Source organism: Neolamprologus multifasciatus, chromosome 18, assembly GCF_963576455.1.
Source record: "Neolamprologus multifasciatus chromosome 18, fNeoMul1.2, whole genome shotgun sequence".
NCBI classification, from domain to species: Eukaryota; Metazoa; Chordata; class Actinopteri; order Cichliformes; family Cichlidae; genus Neolamprologus; species Neolamprologus multifasciatus.
In genome coordinates, this window is record NC_140456.1 from 13,983,646 (window position 1) to 14,004,792 (window position 21,147).

General features: G+C 39.3%; 1 protein-coding gene and 1 long non-coding RNA gene across 3 annotated transcripts in view; both read right to left on the reverse strand.

Moving 5' to 3' along the window:
- The window catches only part of cacnb2b (calcium channel, voltage-dependent, beta 2b), a 45,464-nt gene that overhangs the window by 20,716 nt on the left and 3,601 nt on the right, over positions 1-21,147 (reverse strand). Inside the window, exon 1 of one of the 2 annotated variants that reach the window (XM_085141858.1) lies at positions 13,387-14,792. The exons of the other annotated variant lie outside the window; for it this stretch is intronic. Within the exon in view, the coding sequence (XP_084997984.1) occupies positions 13,387-13,404 (18 nt within the window). The 5' untranslated portion in view covers positions 13,405-14,792. Of the gene's footprint in view, positions 1-13,386; positions 14,793-21,147 lie in introns of those variants that run through there. 2 annotated transcript variants of the gene reach the window in all.
- On the reverse strand, positions 1,505-13,380 carry LOC146497526 (uncharacterized). The gene is made up of 2 exons (XR_014870935.1): positions 6,508-13,380; positions 1,505-6,473 (listed from the first exon to the last, which is right to left on the reverse strand). It is a non-coding gene; the product is annotated as an uncharacterized LOC146497526 (long non-coding RNA).

Here is a 21,147-nt window from a genome sequence, read left to right on the forward strand (position 1 = left end):
TGGTGAATTGATAATACTGATGTGTGTTAATTAAAACATCTTTAGAGAGGTCGCTTGAACTGAGACATTTTCTCATTGTGTCTCATAATTATTGGATTATTCTCTCAGATTTCCCAACCTGTGCATAATCTGGCCCCAGCCTCTGAAATGTGAAGATCTGATCTTTTTCTTTGAGATAAATTACATTTAACTAAATGTTTTTTTAAAAAAGGCTTTTGTTTCATTGTGTTATTGTGATTTTAAAGACGTGATCAATTCAGAAAATAAATCTTCACATTAACCTCTTAAGCCCCAACGCCCCCTAATACGGGGGCAAAAAGCAGGAGATCAGGTAGGCTTGGGGCTTAAGAGGTTAATAGATGATCATTAGTTCATTAGTTGTTACAGTCCTTTCGCTTTTGATATTAAATTGAATCAGCTGAGTTAAAAGAAACTGCATCTTTGTTGACCAAGAATACCCAGACTCTTCCCTGTACAGTATTTTCTCTCTATCACTAAACTTTTCTCTTATATAGGTACTCCAAGTTGACTTTTCACTTCACTCTTTCAAAGTCTTTACCCTTAACTGATCCCCTCATCATTTCATTAAACCCCCTTCTTTCTTCTCTTTTGTCCTTCTCTCTCTCCCTGTTGGAGAATCTTTTTAGACCATTACTATGATTACATGGCTTAGAAGGTGGGCAAAGGAAGGTAGAGGGCAAGGATGACGTGAAAAAACAGGAGTAAAGGCACGCTCTCTCATGTGCTACCTGAAGGTGACTCCTATTCTGCTGAAAAGTGTTTACACAGCTCTTTCAACACACGCCAGGAGAGTGCATTAGGAAAGGAGCATCTGATTGGGGAGATGGACTCCATCCCTAAACCTAAATAATCAGAACCATCGAGTCACCAGGAGCCAGCTGGCTGCCCTGGAGGATTGTGATTCCCCAGAGGTCGAACTAAACTCTGAACCAGTTTTTAAAAGGATCCTGTTATCCATGCAGCTTGCATCAACATCAGATATTTAGCAGGTATTTTAAGCCTTGCATGACAAAATGTGCAAAATTATTAGATCATTAATAACCAAAGAAACCGAAGAAAAAAGAAAAGTGTGGCTTTGTACCAAGTTTGGTAAACTAAACTAATATCTTGATGCATGCTCAGTCATCTATGCAAGGAAATCCCAGAAAGTTTCTTATGTTCATCTGGACATAAAATTTTAAAGGGGGAAAAGTTTCATCGAACATTCGTCAAACATTTCGTCACTCATCCAAGTGGATAATGTCTTCCTCAGATGACTCAATCATCCAAGTGGCGTTCCTCTCACTAAAACACTGTGTCCAGATGTACAGAATCAACTTTTCAACTTTGAGTGCAGAGAGTGTGAACTGAGAACTCCACTGACTGACATTGACCGAATAGGAGATATATGAGGGCTAGTTACACAGCTGTCAGCTGCAAAACAATGGAGGAAAGCACATCTGTTTATACAGATACAGCTTCATAAAGTGCATAATTTAAAAAAAAAAAGTATTTCTCAACTTAATTAATTAAATAAAATATCAAAAAACTGCCTTTCAAAAAGATCTGGTAATGAACGTAACCTCCCTTTTTTCTAGGGGTGCAACAATACTCGTATCGATATTGAACCGTTCGATACAGTGCTTTCGGTTTGGTACGCATATGTATCGAACAATACAAAATTTTTAATTTATTTTATCAACTTTCCTTCTGACGATGCTGTCTGTGTTGAGCGCTCAGTGGATCTGCGCTCGACAGTGTAGCCTAGGCGGAGGAGTCGAACGCAGATTCACTGAGCGCAGGGCAAGCTAGCGAGACAGAAGTTAAGCTCTCCTTGCAACATGGCAAATTGAACCTCCCCCACCCTAATCCGTTTGGAACTATTTTGGTCTTCATGTGACGTATGACCCTGAAGGTAAGCGCGTCATGGACTAAAGTAAAACAGTATGTCGGATGTGCCACGCAATGCTCAATTACATTGGTGGGAACTAGTGCATTAGCGCATTTAGCTCGTTAACGTGTTGGCCGTCCAGCCCCACGCACGGGGCGATCCGTGGTAGCTCGTTAACAGAGATTTGCCGTGTTGTGGCGTTAATATCATTTCAGATTAACGCTGACAGCACTAGTGGGAACACAACGAATATGACTGCACATTTACTCCGACATCATCCTAGTGCAAAGACAAGTGGAAGCAGACAAAAACAACAAGCACGCATGCTACAAACTTTACCCGAGTCATTTAGACAGCCGTTAGCACATGAGTCTCCTTATGGGGACCTGATATGTTTAATATGCTGCTGAGAATATAGCCCAGAAGAAGCGTATAGTATAGCTTTTATTTTGGAAAGAGCCATTTCTCTGTAATAAACTCTCTTTTCCAAAGATGAGTGATTCCTCAATCAGATATATATATATTTTATTATTACTTTTTTGTTTCAGCAACATTAAATTTAAAAACTGTACTTTTGAGTTAAATTATATATTTATAATTTTAATAAATGACAAATTAAAAAGGCATGAACATTTTTTTTGTATCGAAAAAATATCGAACCGTGACACCAAAGTATCAAACCGAACCGAACCGTGAATTTTGTGTATCGTTGCACCCCTACTTTTTTCATTACCTTACATCAACTGAGTGTTTAAGTTTCTTGATTGGTTCATGACTGAGTGACTGCTAAAGCAGTAACTACAATCTCGCAAATGTTATTCAAAGAGGTGCATCGCCCTCTCTCACTGTAAGTCAGGTGAGGAGGGACCAGGTCATTGCCTGGTCATCCAACCATGTAGTGAAGTACTTGGATGCATGTGGTGGAGCTCAAATGATCATTTCCTTTTTGAATGTTTGAGACTTCTTTATGACCTTTCCCTCCTTTTCCTTTCTCTTTCATTTAGTTATCTTGCACTTAGCACTATTTGGAAAGCTTTTACTTTTTGCACTTACAGTAACATAAGTTAATGACAGCTGGACAAACTTTTTCTTTGCTACACCTGTCTTTTATCTGCTCCATGTCAGTAAAACAGAAACATAAGTGGTGAAAAAGAGAGTAGGTTATGGCTAAAATGGCTTTGACACTCTCCTGAAAGTCCAGTCTTGAACTGACAAGTTTGCCAAATTTCAAACCACACAGACCTTTGGCCCACCAGAGGCTATAACTGTAAAAAAAGAAGATATTTTCAGTCTTTCACAAAGAGTAATGAAACATTAACTATCAAGGATGAAATCCCAAGTAGGTTGAGAAAATGTATAGAGTCTTCATGTCTACACATACTAGCTGTACACTGGGAGGCACGCTTGACTCCTTGCTGTAGGAAACTGTATCAAACAGTACAAGAACATTTTCCTCTTGAGTTGAGGAGATGAGTTCAAATACAAGATATACGGTGGGAAAACTGACAATTTAAGATAATAGATGATCTTTCGATTTGATTTGATTTGTCAAGGGAAATAAAAAAAGATTACTACATTAAATAATTAAAATACAGTGATGTGCAATCCAAATTTCCTTCAAGGTGCAGCATGATAGGTGGTGACACAAAAATGAAAATGCTCATGCATCATGATGTGGAAGTTCAGAATATTTCAGAATATAATCAGAGGGAAAATCCAGACAGCTATGTGCACAACCTGTCATGTAGGTCTCTGCACATTAATTGTGGGAAGACTCACATGGGGAGAGTTTACTTTAAATGACCGCTCTATGATCTTTGGCCATACCACCCACCATTATTCAAGAATAAAAAGGAAAAAGTAAATATTACTATGAATGCTGAATCACAAAATACCTCCTCACAGGGTTAAAAACTAGAAAGGAAAATCCATCTATTATCTTAAGTTTCTTTCAGTGTCTCCTCTTGAATATATTATTCACTGTACTGTGTAGAGTGTATTGGCTGAAGATACTCATACAGTAATTCCCGCGTCATATTACTCAACATACAGAAAGACATTTCCATGGCAACCATATGCAACGTGAGCATAAATTACTTCCACTGATGAAAATATGTCTGCTGTTACATTCTGTACACCACAATCCTCAGAAAAATATACATAAGAGCCACAACAACCCATACCTGACACCTTAACTCTCCTTCAAATTCATCCTTATAGACAGACTAAAGACATTAAGTGAGCATTACATAAAACTCAATGGGAGAGCCATCAAGGAGCTAGTTAAACCGTCATAAAACTTTCATTATATTTATGTCGGCTTCATTACTGTACTTCCACCCTCAGATGACACAGCAGAAAACTATTACACCTGTACACTCATCTATAAATAGTATTTTAAATATGTCATAAAAATCAATCTTTTTATCTTTTCACGAAGTTCAGACGCTAATCCAACAACAGTGTAAAACATCAGCATGAAAGACAGGAAGCAGAAGTTAGTTGAACTAAAGATGCTTTTTGGATTAAGACAACTTTTCTATACTTATTTTAACTGCTGAAAGGATGAAAGAAGTATCACCCTTTTAATATATTTAAAGAGCAGGAAAAGATTTGAATTCTACCAGAGAATTAGAGCTCAGTTTTTATGGTATCTTTTGGATTCTTTTAGTGTAAATATATAGGGTTTGGGCTAGACATTAATATGTTAATTGGACAAACATGAGTGCACTAACACTAGTAAAATTCTAGCCCCCTAAACAGCAGAAAAGGACACATCTTAAATGGATTTATGTGATGGAGTACCCATTGTCAGCTCTAATACCACTTCGGAAGACAAGCAATTTACAGGACAAAACCCAGAGAAGTAAAACATAGATAGTTATTTAGGAAGGTAAGGATATAGTTAATCCCATAGTGATTTGTTCAAAGCATTCATATTCATATGGGGAAACTTAATTTGGTTGAGCTCTGGTTGTGTGAGTATGGCGATTTGTTACTACCCTCCTGTACCCTCCCATGCATTCTTGGATACTCCTCGGGTACTGCTGTGATCTCATTCGTCACAAAAAAGACATCTAAGGCTAGGAGTTTCCACTTCAGTGAACAAGACCAAGGTGAACAAATCGGTGGTGCCTTCATCCCTGTGGCAGTTAACTACTATAATAAGAGCCTTAAGTTTGAGAAGAGAGCTCAAACACTTGGCAGTTTATTATAGGACTGTGACTCCAGCATCATTCACTGACATACCACACAATGCAAATGAAAATTATGACAGCAGTTCTGAAAAAATGACAGTATGGTAATGATAACAGAGTTTTAAAACTGTAATATTTGGGTACTTGTAAAGCTTCAAGCATGTTTTTTGAAAAATTGTGATGCTGCTGTGTCGGTAAAATCATACAGAAAACAAAACATAGATGAGTCACAAATAAAAACAAAAACTAAAAACTAAACAAAAAGCAATGTGTTGGACCTTTTAACCCGCCTCTGAGCCATTGCTTTTAGTTAAAGGATGGCTTTGCCCATCTTTCAGGTTTCACGAGATACTGACGAAAGTGTAACTATTCATAGGAACCACAGACAGTTTTTCTTTCATGCTACACTATAGTGTGGGCTTACATTAAGAAGTAAGCTGTTGCTCCTATATGCAGCCACAAGAGCTTCTGTGCGATTTGGCATTGGCTCTTCAAGTGTCTGGAATTCTGCTGGAGGGAGAAACACAATTCTTCCTAAAGCTATTTCCTCAGGAAATTTGATGTTTTAATGTTTGTGGTGCAGACATGTCAGTCCAAACTCTTGCACGGGTTTTTAACTGGGTTGAGATTTGATGACTGTGATGGCATTAATACAATTTATTGTATTCCTACTCAATAAATTGTTCCACAGCTCCGCAGTGTAGTGGCTTACACATGTTCACACGAGGGAAGATCCCCAGGAAGAGATTGAATCCCTTGCGAGTTGCTTTAGGAAAGTAAAAATCTGCCCAATCATAAATGTGGGAGCTTCCTGCTATGGTGACGCCTTGTAAATAAGAGAGAGGCTTAAAGTCGCTTTATACAAACCACTCAGTGTGCTATGGATGACATCATCCAGGAAGAGACTACACCACGCTCCAAATTATTATGCAAATTGTGTTTAAGCGTCATAAAGATTAAATAAGTTGTTTTTCAATTAAACTCATGGATGGAATTGTGTCTCGGGACTCTTTTTATCACTGAAATCAATCTCAGACACCTATGATCATTTGTTTGCCAGGTGAGCCCAATTAAAGGAAAAACTACTAAAGAAGGATGTTCCACATTGTTAAGCAGACCACCATTTTCAAGCAATATAGGAAGGAAAAAGTGATCTTTCTGCTGCTGAAAAGCGTGAAATAGTTGAATACCTTGGACACCCAATGAAAACCTTAGATATTTCACCAAAATTTAGGCGTGATCACCATAATGTAAGAGATTTGTGGCTGAGTCAGAGCACACATGGGTTTGTGCAGATAAAGGCACAATGAGGAAGGTTTCTGCCAGACAAATACATCAGATTAAGCAGCAAACACATATTTGAAGCTGCTGGTGCCTCTGGAGACCTGCGAACATCAAAGTGTAGGATCCTCCAGAGACTTGCAGTTGTGCATAAACCTTCTATTCGGCCACCCCTAACCAATGCTCACAAGCAGAAATGGCTGCCCAGGACTACATGAAGACTAAGTTCCAAACAGTCTTGGTCACTGATGAGTGCAGTGCAACCCTGGATGGATGCAGTGGTGGATGGTTGGTGGATGGCCACCATGTCCCAACAAGGCTGCGTCGTCAGCAAGGAGGTGGTGGAGTCATGTTTTGAGTCGGAGTCACGGGAAAGAGCTGGTCGGCCCCTTTAGGGTCCCTGAAGGTGTGAAAATGACCTCTGCAAAGTATGTGGAGTTTCTGACTGACCACTTTCTTCAATCCTGTTGAGAACTTTTGGAGCATCCTCAAGCAAAAAAAAATTGAGGATGGGAGGCAGTTCACATCCAAACAGCAGCTCTGGGAGGCTATTCTGACATCCTGCAAAGACATTCAAGTAGAAACTTTCTAAAAACTTACAAGTTCCATGGATGCAAGAATTGTAAAACTGCTATCAAATAAGGGGTCCTATGTTAATATGTAACTTGACCTGTTAAGATGTGTAGATTGAAATAACTTTTGGTGTCAGTGAAATTGATCTACTAATGCTGCAAATTCAACAAATGATCATTTTCAATTCTCTACAACCTATAAAATCTTTTGAAACTCTGTGTGCATAATAATTTGGAACAGTGCATTTTAAGTTTATTTGTTTTTGAAAAACATACTGTTTTCATTGGGAGTTTTGTTTAGTAACATTTGAATTATACCCTATTGGTCGATGACTCGAAAATTATGCCGACTGTCATTTGAATCGACTATTTAGGAAAAACAGAGAAAAATATCATTTGGATAATAATTCTGAACGCTGTGTATTGCAGATCAGACAGGATGAGGCTGATCTTACTTCAGTTCAGGATTTCAGTATTTATATAGTACGAATTCACAATAACAGTCATCTCAAGGTATTTGCAGCAATCCTTGCATCTACAGAGACAAATGGATTAGAAGAAGGTATTGCTTCTACAGACAGCACCATCAGATACCCCAAAGATGGCAATGGTTCTGTTTTTTATTTTGATTTGTCACCTGCCTAAAGCACCTGCCAAAATACACTAAAACATAGCGAAAGCAGAGTGAAAGTTGCCACCACAAACGATGTTGCACACACCCAACTGCTGACACACACAGAGAAACATATTGCCATCCCACTTCTAGTACCCTTTACTCATTACTCAATGGAGGGACCTGCACTCATCTTCACATTTGGCCTTCATTTTGGCCTCAGCTATAAAAGTGCCATGGCTCTACAGATGCAGTGCGGTTAATTTGACAAAATCTGTCAGAGAGGCATATAAATACCTGACTGACATGCTCTAAACTGCCTATGTAGACACTGTTGCTGCAGAAGGTATCTCAGGGACCATATTTTTCCATGACAATACTTACTTACTGTTACTTACTGCTTACTGTTGCAGCACTTGGAAATATCTTTCTACTGCAGCTGTTTAAAGTAGATGTGCTGGTTTTGGCTGAGAAAGCATGAGTGTAGAGTCTGTTGGTGAGTTTGACGTTTTTATCTTGTATGAGTCAATGATTTATTTTTTTTCATGAACAAGATCAAAGATGTAATATCTTTACTCATATCACACTTTTGATCTGTGCATACATGCTGGGATGGTTATTAAAAGCTTGCTGCTGAATAGAGAGTCATGCATCAAAAAGGACCCAAACACAGGCCTCTTCCACTTCATTACAGTTTATTGTTATCTGCAGAGCAGGTCAGTGATCTAATTGTGACTAATTTCCTGTCGGCCCACCAATGAGGCGCTGGCAACAAGCCCAGGTGTGGTGAAACATTTGTCAATTTTTGCCAATAAATATTTCCTCAGATTTTTTTCTGTAGGTGAGGAATAATGAAACTCAGCTCTCTTACACCCATCTTCTTCTGCAGTTCATTTTTTACTTTGACATCCTATTCTGTATATTGTGATGATTTCTTTGCTACTGTATCTCTTGGTCATTAACAGCCAGTTCATTTGCATGCAGTGAGTGTTCTGATCCTGTTTTCTCCAAGCCCTGTCTAATCAGCTGCTTTGCATCATCTGTCTGAAGGAGACTGGCTCCATGCCCTCTCCCTGATGCTACCATAGAGCAGATACGGCCGGGCTGGCACAGCTATCTTTACTTTGGCACGAATCTCCGTCTGTGGAGTTTAAGGCTGCATCACATCTCTTTAGATCTCAAATTATAGATCAAAAGAGGCAGTAAATCAGTACCACGGTAAATGTATTTTAATTCAGATATAGTTTGTTAATGTGAGCTTTATCATTATTATGGCTGCTGATATTGCCAGTAAAAATAAAGGGTAAAAAAAGGTTGCTGTGGCTGCAGTGAAAAATGTAGAAACTGTAGAGATTCGATTATTAGTAACTTAATGGCTCCTCCAATTCAGACAGATTCAATTCAATTCAATTCAATTTTATTTATATAGCGCCAAATCACAACAAATGTCGCCTCAAGGCGCTTCATAGATACAGAGAAAAGCCCAACAATCATATGACCCCCTATGAGCAAGCACTTTGGCGACAGTGGGAAGGAAAAACTCCCTTTTAACAGGAAGAAACCTCCGGCAGAACCAGGCTCAGGGAGGGGCGGCCATCTGCTGCGACCGGTTGGGGTGAGAGAAGGATGTAGACAAAATCTGATGGCTGATACATGATCACATATTTAAGGGCCCATACTGTCAGCTTTTGTTTCTTTAGAGCAAAGAGGAATAACAACCAGCAACATTCCAGCTTGTCAGGAACTGAAATGTCCTAACCACGTGGCCAATGGGTCATCCATAGTTTGAATACTAATGCTATATTAGTTGTATCTAAGTGGGTTTTGAGAGAGTATGCTTAATTTTCATGTTACAAGAGAAATGAGTTTTACATACTGTAGCAGACCAGTCCCCATCCTTAGCACACAAGAGGATACAGCATATTTGTTAGAATGAGAGGGTGGTGCAGTGGTGGGGTGGGCATCCTCTGCCTGTCTCCCACTGTTCAAAGGAAATTTTAAACTGGCTGCAGACGTGGATGTGAAGGTGAATTGTTGTTTGTCTCTTTATTTGAGCCCTCTGACGGACTGGCGACCTGCGCCCCGTCTGTTGCCTATGAGAGCTGGGATAGCCTCCAGCCCCTGTGACTCTGAATTGGATAAATGGAGGGAAATGGATGGACATCTGTTCGATAAAGCTCTTCACCACCGTCATCTAAATTTCTGAAACTTCTAAAGGCACACTAAAGTTTCTGGCAACACGTGGTGGCAACAGCTTTTTAATGCAAGCCCACAACTTAACCATACTTCTAGAAATTCTGTTAGGACATAATTTCTAGAAACCAGAAGAATAGGAGCATAGTTTTTTAATTTCCTGGAGAATCTGTTAAAAGACGGTTAAAAAAAAAGGATTCACACACAAAAAATATATAAATTAGAGTCCAACTGACATTGGATTTTTTAAGATATCTGATGTGTGGAGAAAACCCAATATAGAATAGAATAGACATATTCTTTATTTTCCCTCACTGAAGTAAATTCAAGTGTTGCAGCAGCAAAGTGACAGGCAGATTGAGCAGGTGGATTCACACAAAAGTAAAGAATATAATAATAAAAAAATCTGAAATAACAGACTGTACAGTAAGTATGGGATATGTCATGCTTCTAATTTTTTGCGTAGTTATTCTTTGGTTCTGCCCAGTTCTGCTAAGATCAGCCGGTTGGTGCTTTTTTGGAGATTTAAACACATTTCATGAACAATAAAGTTGCAGAGCGCCCTCTGGTGGACAATCTATGTAATGCCAACACTCACTGGTGAAGGGTGTTTCAAGTTCATTTATCAGTCATTACTAATGATGACACCAGTAGATCGATATGACAAATAGTATGAGCCCACTAACAAATTGTTCAGGCTCCAGTATAAAGTGCTGAAAGAGTCTTGAATCACTGGACAACAAATAAACATCGGGAACTTATTGTAGTAGTCAGTGCCATCAACATGTCATGCTGAGAGAAAGAAAAAGGCCAACAAAGAAGAAATATCACTGAACAGTTTAAGATGGGCTTGCAGTTTCGTATGGAAGATTTTTTGGATTACCCCAAACTCCCTGCTTTATTGGCAGTGTTCAAAAATACATTTAATGGCAGGATTTCATTTCATTCATGTATTCTTTTTTTCTGATTTCATCACCCTGCCGTGTCTAATTACAGTTTGTAATTGCAACTAAAGAAATTAATAAACATTATTTGATTAATTTCTTTAAATGTATGAAGAAGAACAGGTCGCTGCTCTGCTATGCCTGGGCATGAAATTAGAAGTCATCCTGCAAGAAACACATTGTAGCTGCTTACATCTGTGGGAAACATTAAAACATACTGTGGAAAAAAGACTCTTGGAGTGATTTAGAAAAGGTGGCATTACAACACTTCTGATTCCACTGCTTGCAATACTCTTAACTCTATCAGCACTGTGTGCAGCACATGTAGCAGAGTATGCATCACAGCTGGACCACAGTTGTGTCCTAATATTAAGCTGCTAACTGGTTTGTGAAGCTCCTCTACCACCAACACATCAATATCAAATTTATTTTCCCCAAAAATCTGTGTCTGTATCATCCTCATAAATCCAATATTGGTCAATCTTTCAAGAGTAACATCTCATCACTCAGTCTCATCACTTTGCAGTTAATGATTACTCATTCAATCAAGAAATACAAAAAAACAAAAAAAAGATATTTGCTCATATTGAGTGTGTGTGTGTGTGGGGGGGGGGGAGGGGGGTTATAAGCATAAGAAGCAAAGTGTATTTGGATCCTTTTCTATCTCTGTCTCTCTCTCTCTTTGGGTCATGATTGTCTCTGAGTAAGGAGATTAAGATAGCATGCGTCAATCCAGGATTTAGAGACAGAGAGACAAACTCCTCACAGACAGCCAACACTGCAGCTTCGACTGGATGTGCTCAAGTGCTCCCTGACAGTCATCAGATATACATAAAATAGAAGCATTTGTCGTATCCATATCACTTAAATCCTGGCTTGCCGGGCCCCTGTAATAGATACATTTCATCTATAGTTCACAGAAATCTCTCTGCTCTTCTGCTCTGCACAACGCTGTGATGCAACGTGATTAGAACTGGTGTGCGGAGGGGTGTGCGCATGTGTGGGGATTATAAAATATCATTTTGCCAGCCATTGGTGTTCTGATCATTTCTCACTTAGTTATTGCACAAGTACTGAGCAACCACTATCACTGGAACTGTCACTCTATGAGCACAAAAACCTGACATCAAGTTAAACACAAAATAAAATAAATATAGAGTAGTTTTTGTTTTATTTTTAAATTGCAAAAAGTTTGATGCAAACAATAACATTTTAAATTTGGAAACAGCCCCAATTTGACAGGAAACAGGTTTACTGATACTTCTGGAACTTTCCACACAGCTCCACATCTTATTACTCCACTTCCTGCCTGGAAGGAGAGCAGGTATCAGCATGTAATGCTCCAGTAACAACTACTAAGAGGCTTTTCCTATTCTAAGTAACAAGCAGTGGGCCAGCACTAACTAGCACTGCAATCCAAGAGAGTAGGCCAGCCAAAGTCTTTCTGTGATGTGTTAGTATTACATCTCCAAAAAAGGAGAAAAATATCAGCTTTGTTAAACCAAGAAGCGTATGTCCAAACACTTCCTCCTGTTCTAAAGGTATTAATGAACCTTTGAAGGTATGTTTCCAATTATTTTGGCCACTACAGCTAGCGTGTTATCAAACTATACTTCATTTTACATATTCTGCAGCTACAGAGGAACATTAGTATTTGAAGTAATGTTTCTAGCCACCATGCAAATGGTATTCACTTTCCTATAGCCATTTTTGTTTTCCGGCAACTACTGTCTCTTACACTCCCTGCCCACTCTGTTTCTCTAACTTTGTGTTTTGTTAGGTAGTAGCACAGTTTAAAACAAAAAGGAAAAGCTGTATGTCACAAAAACAATGAACCTAAAGACCAAAATATAGAAGAAATTCTTATAGTTGCTTCTGGAAATGTGACAGACAATACTGGCACTGTATTTTGTAATATGAGATGTGAGAAAATAAATAAACAGAGACCAATATGACTGATGATTAGACGTATAAATATGGTCCATGCTGTACAAATTCAGTAAGGCCACTAGATTATTTCCAGCTAAGAAGTTTGCGTGTGTAAGGAAATAAGATTTGATGCTGTGATGCTGATTGTTAGAGGAGTCTTTAAATAGATTTTGGGAATACCCCCTAACAGCGTTAAGTACTGTTACTTTACCCTCAAGCTGTTTAAAAGACTGAGAAGTGGGTGCCTCACTCTGTGAAGTTTACCTGAATACTACAAACTGGAGCTTGGTTTCATACCTAAAACAAAACAATGCATGGACTGCACAGCATGTGCAAGAGACACAAAACCATGCTGCTGATGGCTGCTCTACAGCTGCAACACGTGAAGTGAAAAGAAAGCCAAACAGGTGCAGCACATAGTTTGGGGTTTAATACCACATGCCACAAAGTTCACCGCGAGTACAAGAGTCATAAATGAGAGGGAGAAGCTCGAGAAGATATTTAATCCATCCGATTTTCACAGACTATTGGTTATGCAACCCTATCTGAAGTCTGTTTTTCAGCTGGACATATGACATGATACAAGCATGCGGATATGCATCTCTATCTGCCCTGCGCGCTGTTACATAGCGAGTGCAACGATGTGGAAAGGCCTCACACAAGGATTAACGCCCAGTGCAACAGATGGCGTATTCTCCAACCCTTCCTGTTCAGCGCACGCGCACGCGCATAGATATGCACGAAAAAGAAATATCTGAAATGGTACCTTCTTTTTGGGCGGCATGGCAGTTAAAGGTGTCCTGTAGCGCTATTCCAAGGCTGTAACGACCACTTCAAATCACCATTCACCTGGCTCCAGTAAACAAATGGGCAAGCATGCCATGAGAGTGGTTCTCCCTCCACTCAGGTGGATAACTCCGAGGATGCTCTTCAGTGCAACAGATACGCGTGTTCCCTGCGCGCCAGTTTGAGCGTGAGGATGCAATTTCTTCTCAGAACCGCGACGCCGAGGACACCACCGGAGACTGCGAGAGTTGCGTGAAGGGTTTCACTTAAGTCGCTGATGTGAGTTGAGTGTAGTTGCCCCTTCCCGAGTCCTGTGGGTATTAAAGGCTTATTTCTCCGTGCGGCATCTGTTACGCCGCACACCGCTCACTCTGACCTCGGGCACCAAACACACCAGGAAAGTCTCCAACCCACCCGAGCTTTCTATGAGTTCTAAATACTTTCTTTCCCCCCCTTTTGTTAAAGAACAGAATCCATCCTCTGTGCGCGCTGTCCCTGATTAGTGTGTGCGCGTGTTCCTAGGGTTTGTGTGCAAAAAAAAGAAAAAAAGAAAAAAAAAGAATTGGAGTGTTATAATGGCATGGCTCCAAAATAGAAAGGTGGAAATTAAAAAAAACAAGCAGACCATAATTCCATTGTGCGCCCGATTTACAGCATGGAATTACAGACAAACAGAATTCATCATCCAGAGAGCGCAGAGAGACTCTTTCATCACATTGGTTCGGTGTCATTATGTCACCACTAAAACTCGATGCCAAGTATCAGCCACACATAGACGCTGCTTCTTTTGAAGCTAAATCAACAGAAGGTTTGCAAACCAGTTATTAACTATCTTGTATATTATCCATATTATTTCGTCATTTTAAATAGTGTAATAGCTGTTTATTAAAGATCATTGAACACAATGCCAATTTAATTTTACTGCTTAACTATTTTGCTGATAATACCTCTGATTTGAAAAGGTTTATAAAGGTTTATAATTTAATTTTATCATTCTGTCTTTACGCATTTCATAGGACCTAAAAAAAAAAAAAAAATGTATACTTCCTCTTCTACTGTTTAAAGGTAAGTAACAGTGTTTGGCTTGCAACCTGGACAGCTGGACAGGGGACATGAGCAGATGGGCGTGTGGTACCAAAATCTCCAGGGAGAGCTTATAAGGAGAAGAGGGACAAAGATGCGAGTGTTACATAAAACTGAGAATAGAAAAGAAAATGCAGACCTGTAGTCAGCTGAGCCAGGCTGTGACTCTGTGGAGAGATGATAATAAATCCTGGGTCAGATGTACATGTGGGCTCTATACACACATAAACACGCACACGGCTCTTGTCCTTGTCAATATCTATGCTGCTGATCAGAGGTCAGACAGCTGCAGTCACCTGAGCTCTAACAGAGTTTGGCCTTTACTAAACTCTGATCTATGACACCTTAAATCTCCTCAAGCAATAGGAGGTTCCCCTGCAGAGCCAATGAAACACTCCAACAAAGTGAAAATTTTGGCTGAAATCATCATCATCAGTACAGAGGGGGTCAGGAAAGCGATATGACAGTGAGTGTCGACAGACATCTGCAAAAAACGTTGGAGGCTCCATCCTGGTTTGGTGCTGCATTTAAGCCAGTAGTTTGGGGGATCTTGCCAAAATAGATGGAATTTTAAATTCAGAAAACAACAGATGGATTTTGAGCCACCATGCAATAACATCTCAAAAGCATCCGAATGGCAACAGTTTCATTTTTCAGCATCACAATGATTCAAATGCACTGTTAATGCAATAAATTAGATAGAAAAAGACAATGTGCAGCACTTTTAGACATGGATTTGACTCCCCAAAGTCCAGACTAGTAAAGCAAAGTGGGAACAAAAGGCAGCCAACATCCCCCAAAATAGTTTTGAATGTCCTTCAAGAAGCATGAAAAACAGATTCCTGCAGACTACTTCAAGAAATGACAAGAAAGTTGCCTAAGAGACTTCAAGCTGTGATGAAGAATAAAGCTAGTCACACTAAACATTGCCTTTCAATCTGCACTGATTTCCCATTTTCCTAGTAAAATATAAAGAAATGAGCTCAAGACTTTTGTACCGTACTGTAGCTCTATATAAACGCTACTTTCTGTCTGCACATTAATCGGGACCATAATTTACAAAAGGAAAATCATGTTGTATTAAGTAAGAACTGAAAATAGAAACTGAACCCATAAACTTTACAGCGGTCAAAGATCAAGTGACACAAGAGCTATTTTTCCCAGAACTTTTTATACAACCAGATTTCTTCAAAAGAATTGGCCAGAATTTTGGCCATTAGACAGATAACAGTCTCTACAGCATACACTGGTTTCACTTATCAGACACAAAAGCTACGTGCAACTTGTCTATACTTTCTATAATACCGCAATATTTTTTGGACTTACAGACAAGGGTAACGTTAACCTTTTCGTGTTTTTTCCCTGAACTATCAAAGCCTTTAGAACAATGTTTGGCAGATTAAAAGAGATAAAAACTTTTCAACTTCTGCTGCTGCCATATACTCAGTAAAAACATATGTAAAAACATATATTCAAACAAATGTACTTATCAAAATCTTCACTATAGAAAAAGTAGTTGACAGAACTCACTACACTAACTTAATCTGAGACATCTGACAGAAACAATTTTGTAGACTTCTTCACTCAGTTATCTCTCTCTCTCTCTCTCTACACACACACACACACACACACACACACACACACACACACACATATATATATATATATATATATATATATATATATATATATATATATATATATATATATATATATATATATATATATAGTCACAGATTTTTTTAGTGTTAAAATGCAGAAATATAAAGCACACATCTTTCATCTCACTTGTCATCCACTCCTCCACACATGAGTCCATGTGCACATGTGCTTTTACACATACATAAACAAAGACCTGTCCATAAGCTTCTTATAACCTTTGTGTGTGTGTGTTCTGTCAATCTGGGGCTGGTACTGTGAGACTGCTGAGCCAGAGATGGACAGCATGCATAATTTTCAGGCAAGACTAGACACTCCACCCTCCCCAATGTCCATAAACCCACACACCTCCCCTGAACTAAAATAATAAATAAATAGATAAGAAAAGACTGAAAATTTTATTTTTGGTAACAAGTGAACACAACCAAATTTTTTAATCATTAACACTGGAAGCCTGGTGAACACAAGTTAGCCCCGAGTGAACTAGAGTTATTTCCATTCATCGATTTCAGCCCAGTCAGTGTCTTTTCATACGTTTTTGTCAGTTGATGCTCTGACGGTGTACGACTGACACGGCAGGATGGTGCAAAGCAAGCTGAAGAAGAGCTGAGCCTTTTATCACCACACAACTGTTGGACAAACCAAAGCAGATGTGCAGAAGAGGCATCACCGACAGTGAGTTTGTCTTTTGAATATACAAACCAAACTCTGATATAATGAAACTTCTACACGCATCATTCCTTAGAAAATGCAACCGTAGACGACAAATTTCAAAGCAGATAAGCCTGACAGAATTGAGAAGCATTAAACATTGAGCTGAAATAATCTGCCTCCCCCCATCAGCCTACCAGACAGGCAGTACTCACCCAGGACACATTTTTGTTCTTGAGCAATTTTGACATGACTTGCAGGTGAAAAGGTCAAGCACCCGGCTCGTGATAAGCTTAGCATCCACAAAGACCCAGATCTCAGTCCACCTTTAAGCGCGATAGCCTGCTTGGAGATGGAGACAGGATTTTCATTTGACATCCTCTGTTTTCCCCTGTGCCAGCAACCCTCACCAGATTTACATCTGCCTGGAGCGTTGCCCTCCAATCACACCCGGCAGAACATGCTCCAAAACTCAGTCAAGAAGGAGGAGGAGGCGTGGGAGTGAGACAGAAACAAAGATAGGATGACTCCAAAAGTGCCCGTCAGAGGCAGAAATAGCACATGGAGAACATTCTTTCATTCGTCCACCTGAGTCTCACTGCTCCTTCTCTTTATCAGTGGCTTCATCTTCATGAAACCTGTATGAATAACTTAGGAGGGGCTGATGCCCCCATCCTTGCGATGCTGGTGGTTGGATGCTGGTGCCAATCCCACCCTTCTTACAACTGGGAAAGTAGAGACTGACAATGGAATACGAGGGATAGGGCAGTGAGTGTTTTAAGATGGAGGGAGAGTGAGTTAGGAAGGAGAAGGTTATGAAGTGGAGGAAGCAGTACAAAGAACTGCAAAGACACAGATGTGAGAGTCGGTTACTGATCCCTCGTGTGAGATTAAAGAGGAAACATTAAATTGGCTGCTGTGAAATATCTCATTTTTCTTCATAACCTGCTAAAGCAGGCAGCAGTGAGAGTACTATAAGAAAGTAAAGTTCATGGGGAGTCTTGAAATCTTGAGATGAAAATTCCACTGCTCACACTGCACTGAACACCTAATGCAGAGAGAGGACTACAGGCAGTGCGCACCGATGCTCACTGTCAGACCATTAACCTGCTGACTGCTGCTTATTTCGAGACTCTGCAGTTCATTTGCACTGCTGTATTGAATCATGCATTGTGTGAATAATCTGGCTACATTTACTGAATACACACAGCACCATATGATCCACAGCACATGCTGAACTCAGTCAACTGCAGTAAAAAGACATGTAATACATGTGCAGGTAAGCACTCAACTGTAGTCTAAGTAAGAGTCAGCAAACCCATATGTTTAAGGCGAGCAGTTTGGATTTTAAACATTTGTTTTTCTGCTCCCTGGAATTACAACAATTTAAGAATGTCGAAAACATTCGTAATTCCGGGATACTATGGGGATAGTAGTGGATACTATAAACATTCACAGGATTTTTAGTAGTATCCACAATTATTAGTGATATCAGTTATATGCAGCCTCCCCTTGTGTTTGCTTCTTCTTTCCTTCTTTCTTCTCTTCTGTTTCCCTCGCTCCTCCCTCGCTCATCTCCTCTGTCTTTCTTAGGGTGGTGGTGTAACCCCACATTTAAAGGAGGCTATCTCCAGCAACCTCAGATCCCTGCTCTTTCCTTTTTGGAATGCTGATCCTGGTGTCTTTGTTGCTGTATTTGTTAGTTCATTTTTGCCAGACCTCCAGACCTTTCATTTATTTTATTTTATATTTTAAAAAGAACTCTTTCTGGTAAACTGAAACTCAGTTTAAACTTCTTTGTATGCTGGGGAATCTGTGATAAGTCGAAAACATCGTTTTTTCTGACTGTGGCTGAAAAGATAATTTAAAAATCCCTCATGCAAGGATACTGCGACAGTGTCGTCAAAAACATTCGCACATGCTCCGTTACAACTTCATCCATGTAGTACTGTAACTGCAGCAACCCAGTGACCCTCGTAGTACAGCTCAGATAATGGGCATGAAGAGGTTAAATGGGTAGTATCACTGAAAGCAACACAGCTGCTGCAGACAAAGCAGCAGTGTGAGTATGCATGTGAAAGGAAAAGCACTACACAGTAGTTTAATATTAAAAGTGGGCACTTTAAGGGCTTTAGTCAGTAGAGCTGGAAAAGAGTTACTATATTAGTAAAGTTTATCCTATTTGAAGCCAGGGAAGAAAGAGGACAAATATGCTGACTGTGTAAGTTAACAGATTTATCAATATCACAGCTCTGTCAATTAAGACACAGGAGAATCTGATGGCTAATATTTGAGTATTTCATTAAGTTACCTGTGTAAAAAACAGTTGTAGTTTTTATGCCTTCAGCTGCAGACTTGATTGAGAGAAAAGAAAGAAAGAATATAAAAGCTGAGGTCAAACTTCGGCCACTATGTGCAAATCTGAAACGAGATCAGCAAGTACAAATAGATGCCCAGAATTTGGGTCATATATTAATAGCTGAAAATACAACTGTGGTCAAATTTAAAAAGAATTATATTTCTCATTGATAGTCCAACATTTGATGGTATTAAAAAGCTTAAGAACCTCCTACTCTAAGCTGCTCTGGAGCAGGTCATGTTCACAGTATGGGTCCGTGTGTGACGCACCATAATGCTTGGCCACATTATGTGATTTAATTTTGTATATTGTGTAAGTTTTCATATGCAATTTTGTTAAAGAGGGGCTGTAATTTTATGATTTTTGTTGAAGAGCCAACATATTGCGCGATCCTAAATTACGCCACGAGGGGGCACTTCCACCCTAACGTGACAGCGAAGTGTGTCGCCCATCTTTTTTCAGGTTAGTAAGTAATAAAATCACACATTTGATCCATATAATAAACATACCAAGTAAAGGTTTGTTTTTGCTTTTTGGAATGTAATGTGCTGCTGCTAGGACAGTAGGAGCAGGAATGTTTGTCCTGTCAAACCCTGTGTGAAGAACACAAATGATTGTTTGGGTTTTGATTATATTATTTGAGTTCATTCTGATTTTGAGACAAAGAGATTAAGAAGTGTTGGTAACACAGGAAAACACACTACCTGTCGTCCATCTCATCATTTAACTGGTCTGTTCAGGACCAAATCTAATCTGTCAGTCGACCTGCCACTAGGGGGCGTGTTACATAAGTTACTGTGGTGATATTCCCTGTAACAACTGAACTAACTTCATGCTGCAGACAACTTCAGCGTTAAATCTGAAATTACCCAGGTAACAGGAAGTCATAGTGGTATCCAAGGGCCTTTACTGAGGACACCACCTAACAACAATCAAATAGCATTTTTAGCATTCTAGCCTGTGTACATCAGAGATGCATGTTTGGGAGAAAACTGCTTCCTTCTGTCTTTAGTAATTTATGGTCCACTAAGCTATTAGACTCTTGTGTAAGACTCTGTGTGTGACACCCACTCTTAAAAAAACAAACAATGATCAAAAATAATTTTATATTTTTATTTAAAAAAAAATTGTATTGATTTGACCATATGACCACAAATAATTTATTCATTATAACTCTCCTTCAGTGAACAGTGCATCTATGTTTAAATACATAAAAAAAAGAACTATATTTGAGCAGTGCTGAAGGGTTCTTTTGGCCTGAAGAGATACTCGAGTATGAATCACAATGCCATCGCCTCCGGTGAAGGAGGATATAGCAGCATGAGTGAAGAAACAAGTCAATACCAACCACGGCTTGCAGCGTGTTCACCAAATCCAAAAGGTTTTGATTGAACGTTATAATCAATGCCCACCCTAGCACGGTATAGATCTGTGGTCCTTATAGAGTCACTTCTGCAATATAAAAAAGAAGCCAAGAGTTCATGTTTAATGTTAGATTCTGTGCAGGAAATAAACCTAAAGGTGAAAATATAATTTGAAATGTTCAGAAATGCTGTTGGACTAAAAAAGGGGAAACATGCTGTGCCAAAACCATATCTTGGCATGTGTGAGAGTCGGTAAATATGCACTGTTATTGTGATCTGCTTTGATTATATTAGCATGAGAAAGAGTCCCACTTAAGAACTTGTGAATAAGAAGAAATAAAAACAGAAACTTCTGTGTCACAGATAGAAAAAGTGACTTTATCTGTTTGTTCAAACAGATCACATAAAGTGAAAAAAGCGAGCCCTAAACATGTGAGTGTTCAAGTTTACAGCAGGAGTATCCAGGCAAAAAGCACGGCTGCTACATCTATCATTTAAAGCTTTGATTCTCTGCCAGAGTTGGTTTTAAATTCCCCTTGTTTTGAATATCAAAACCCACACGAGTCAGCTCAAATGATCCCAAAGTAAAAATGACTTTAACATGCATTTGTTTTGCCTGTTCCAC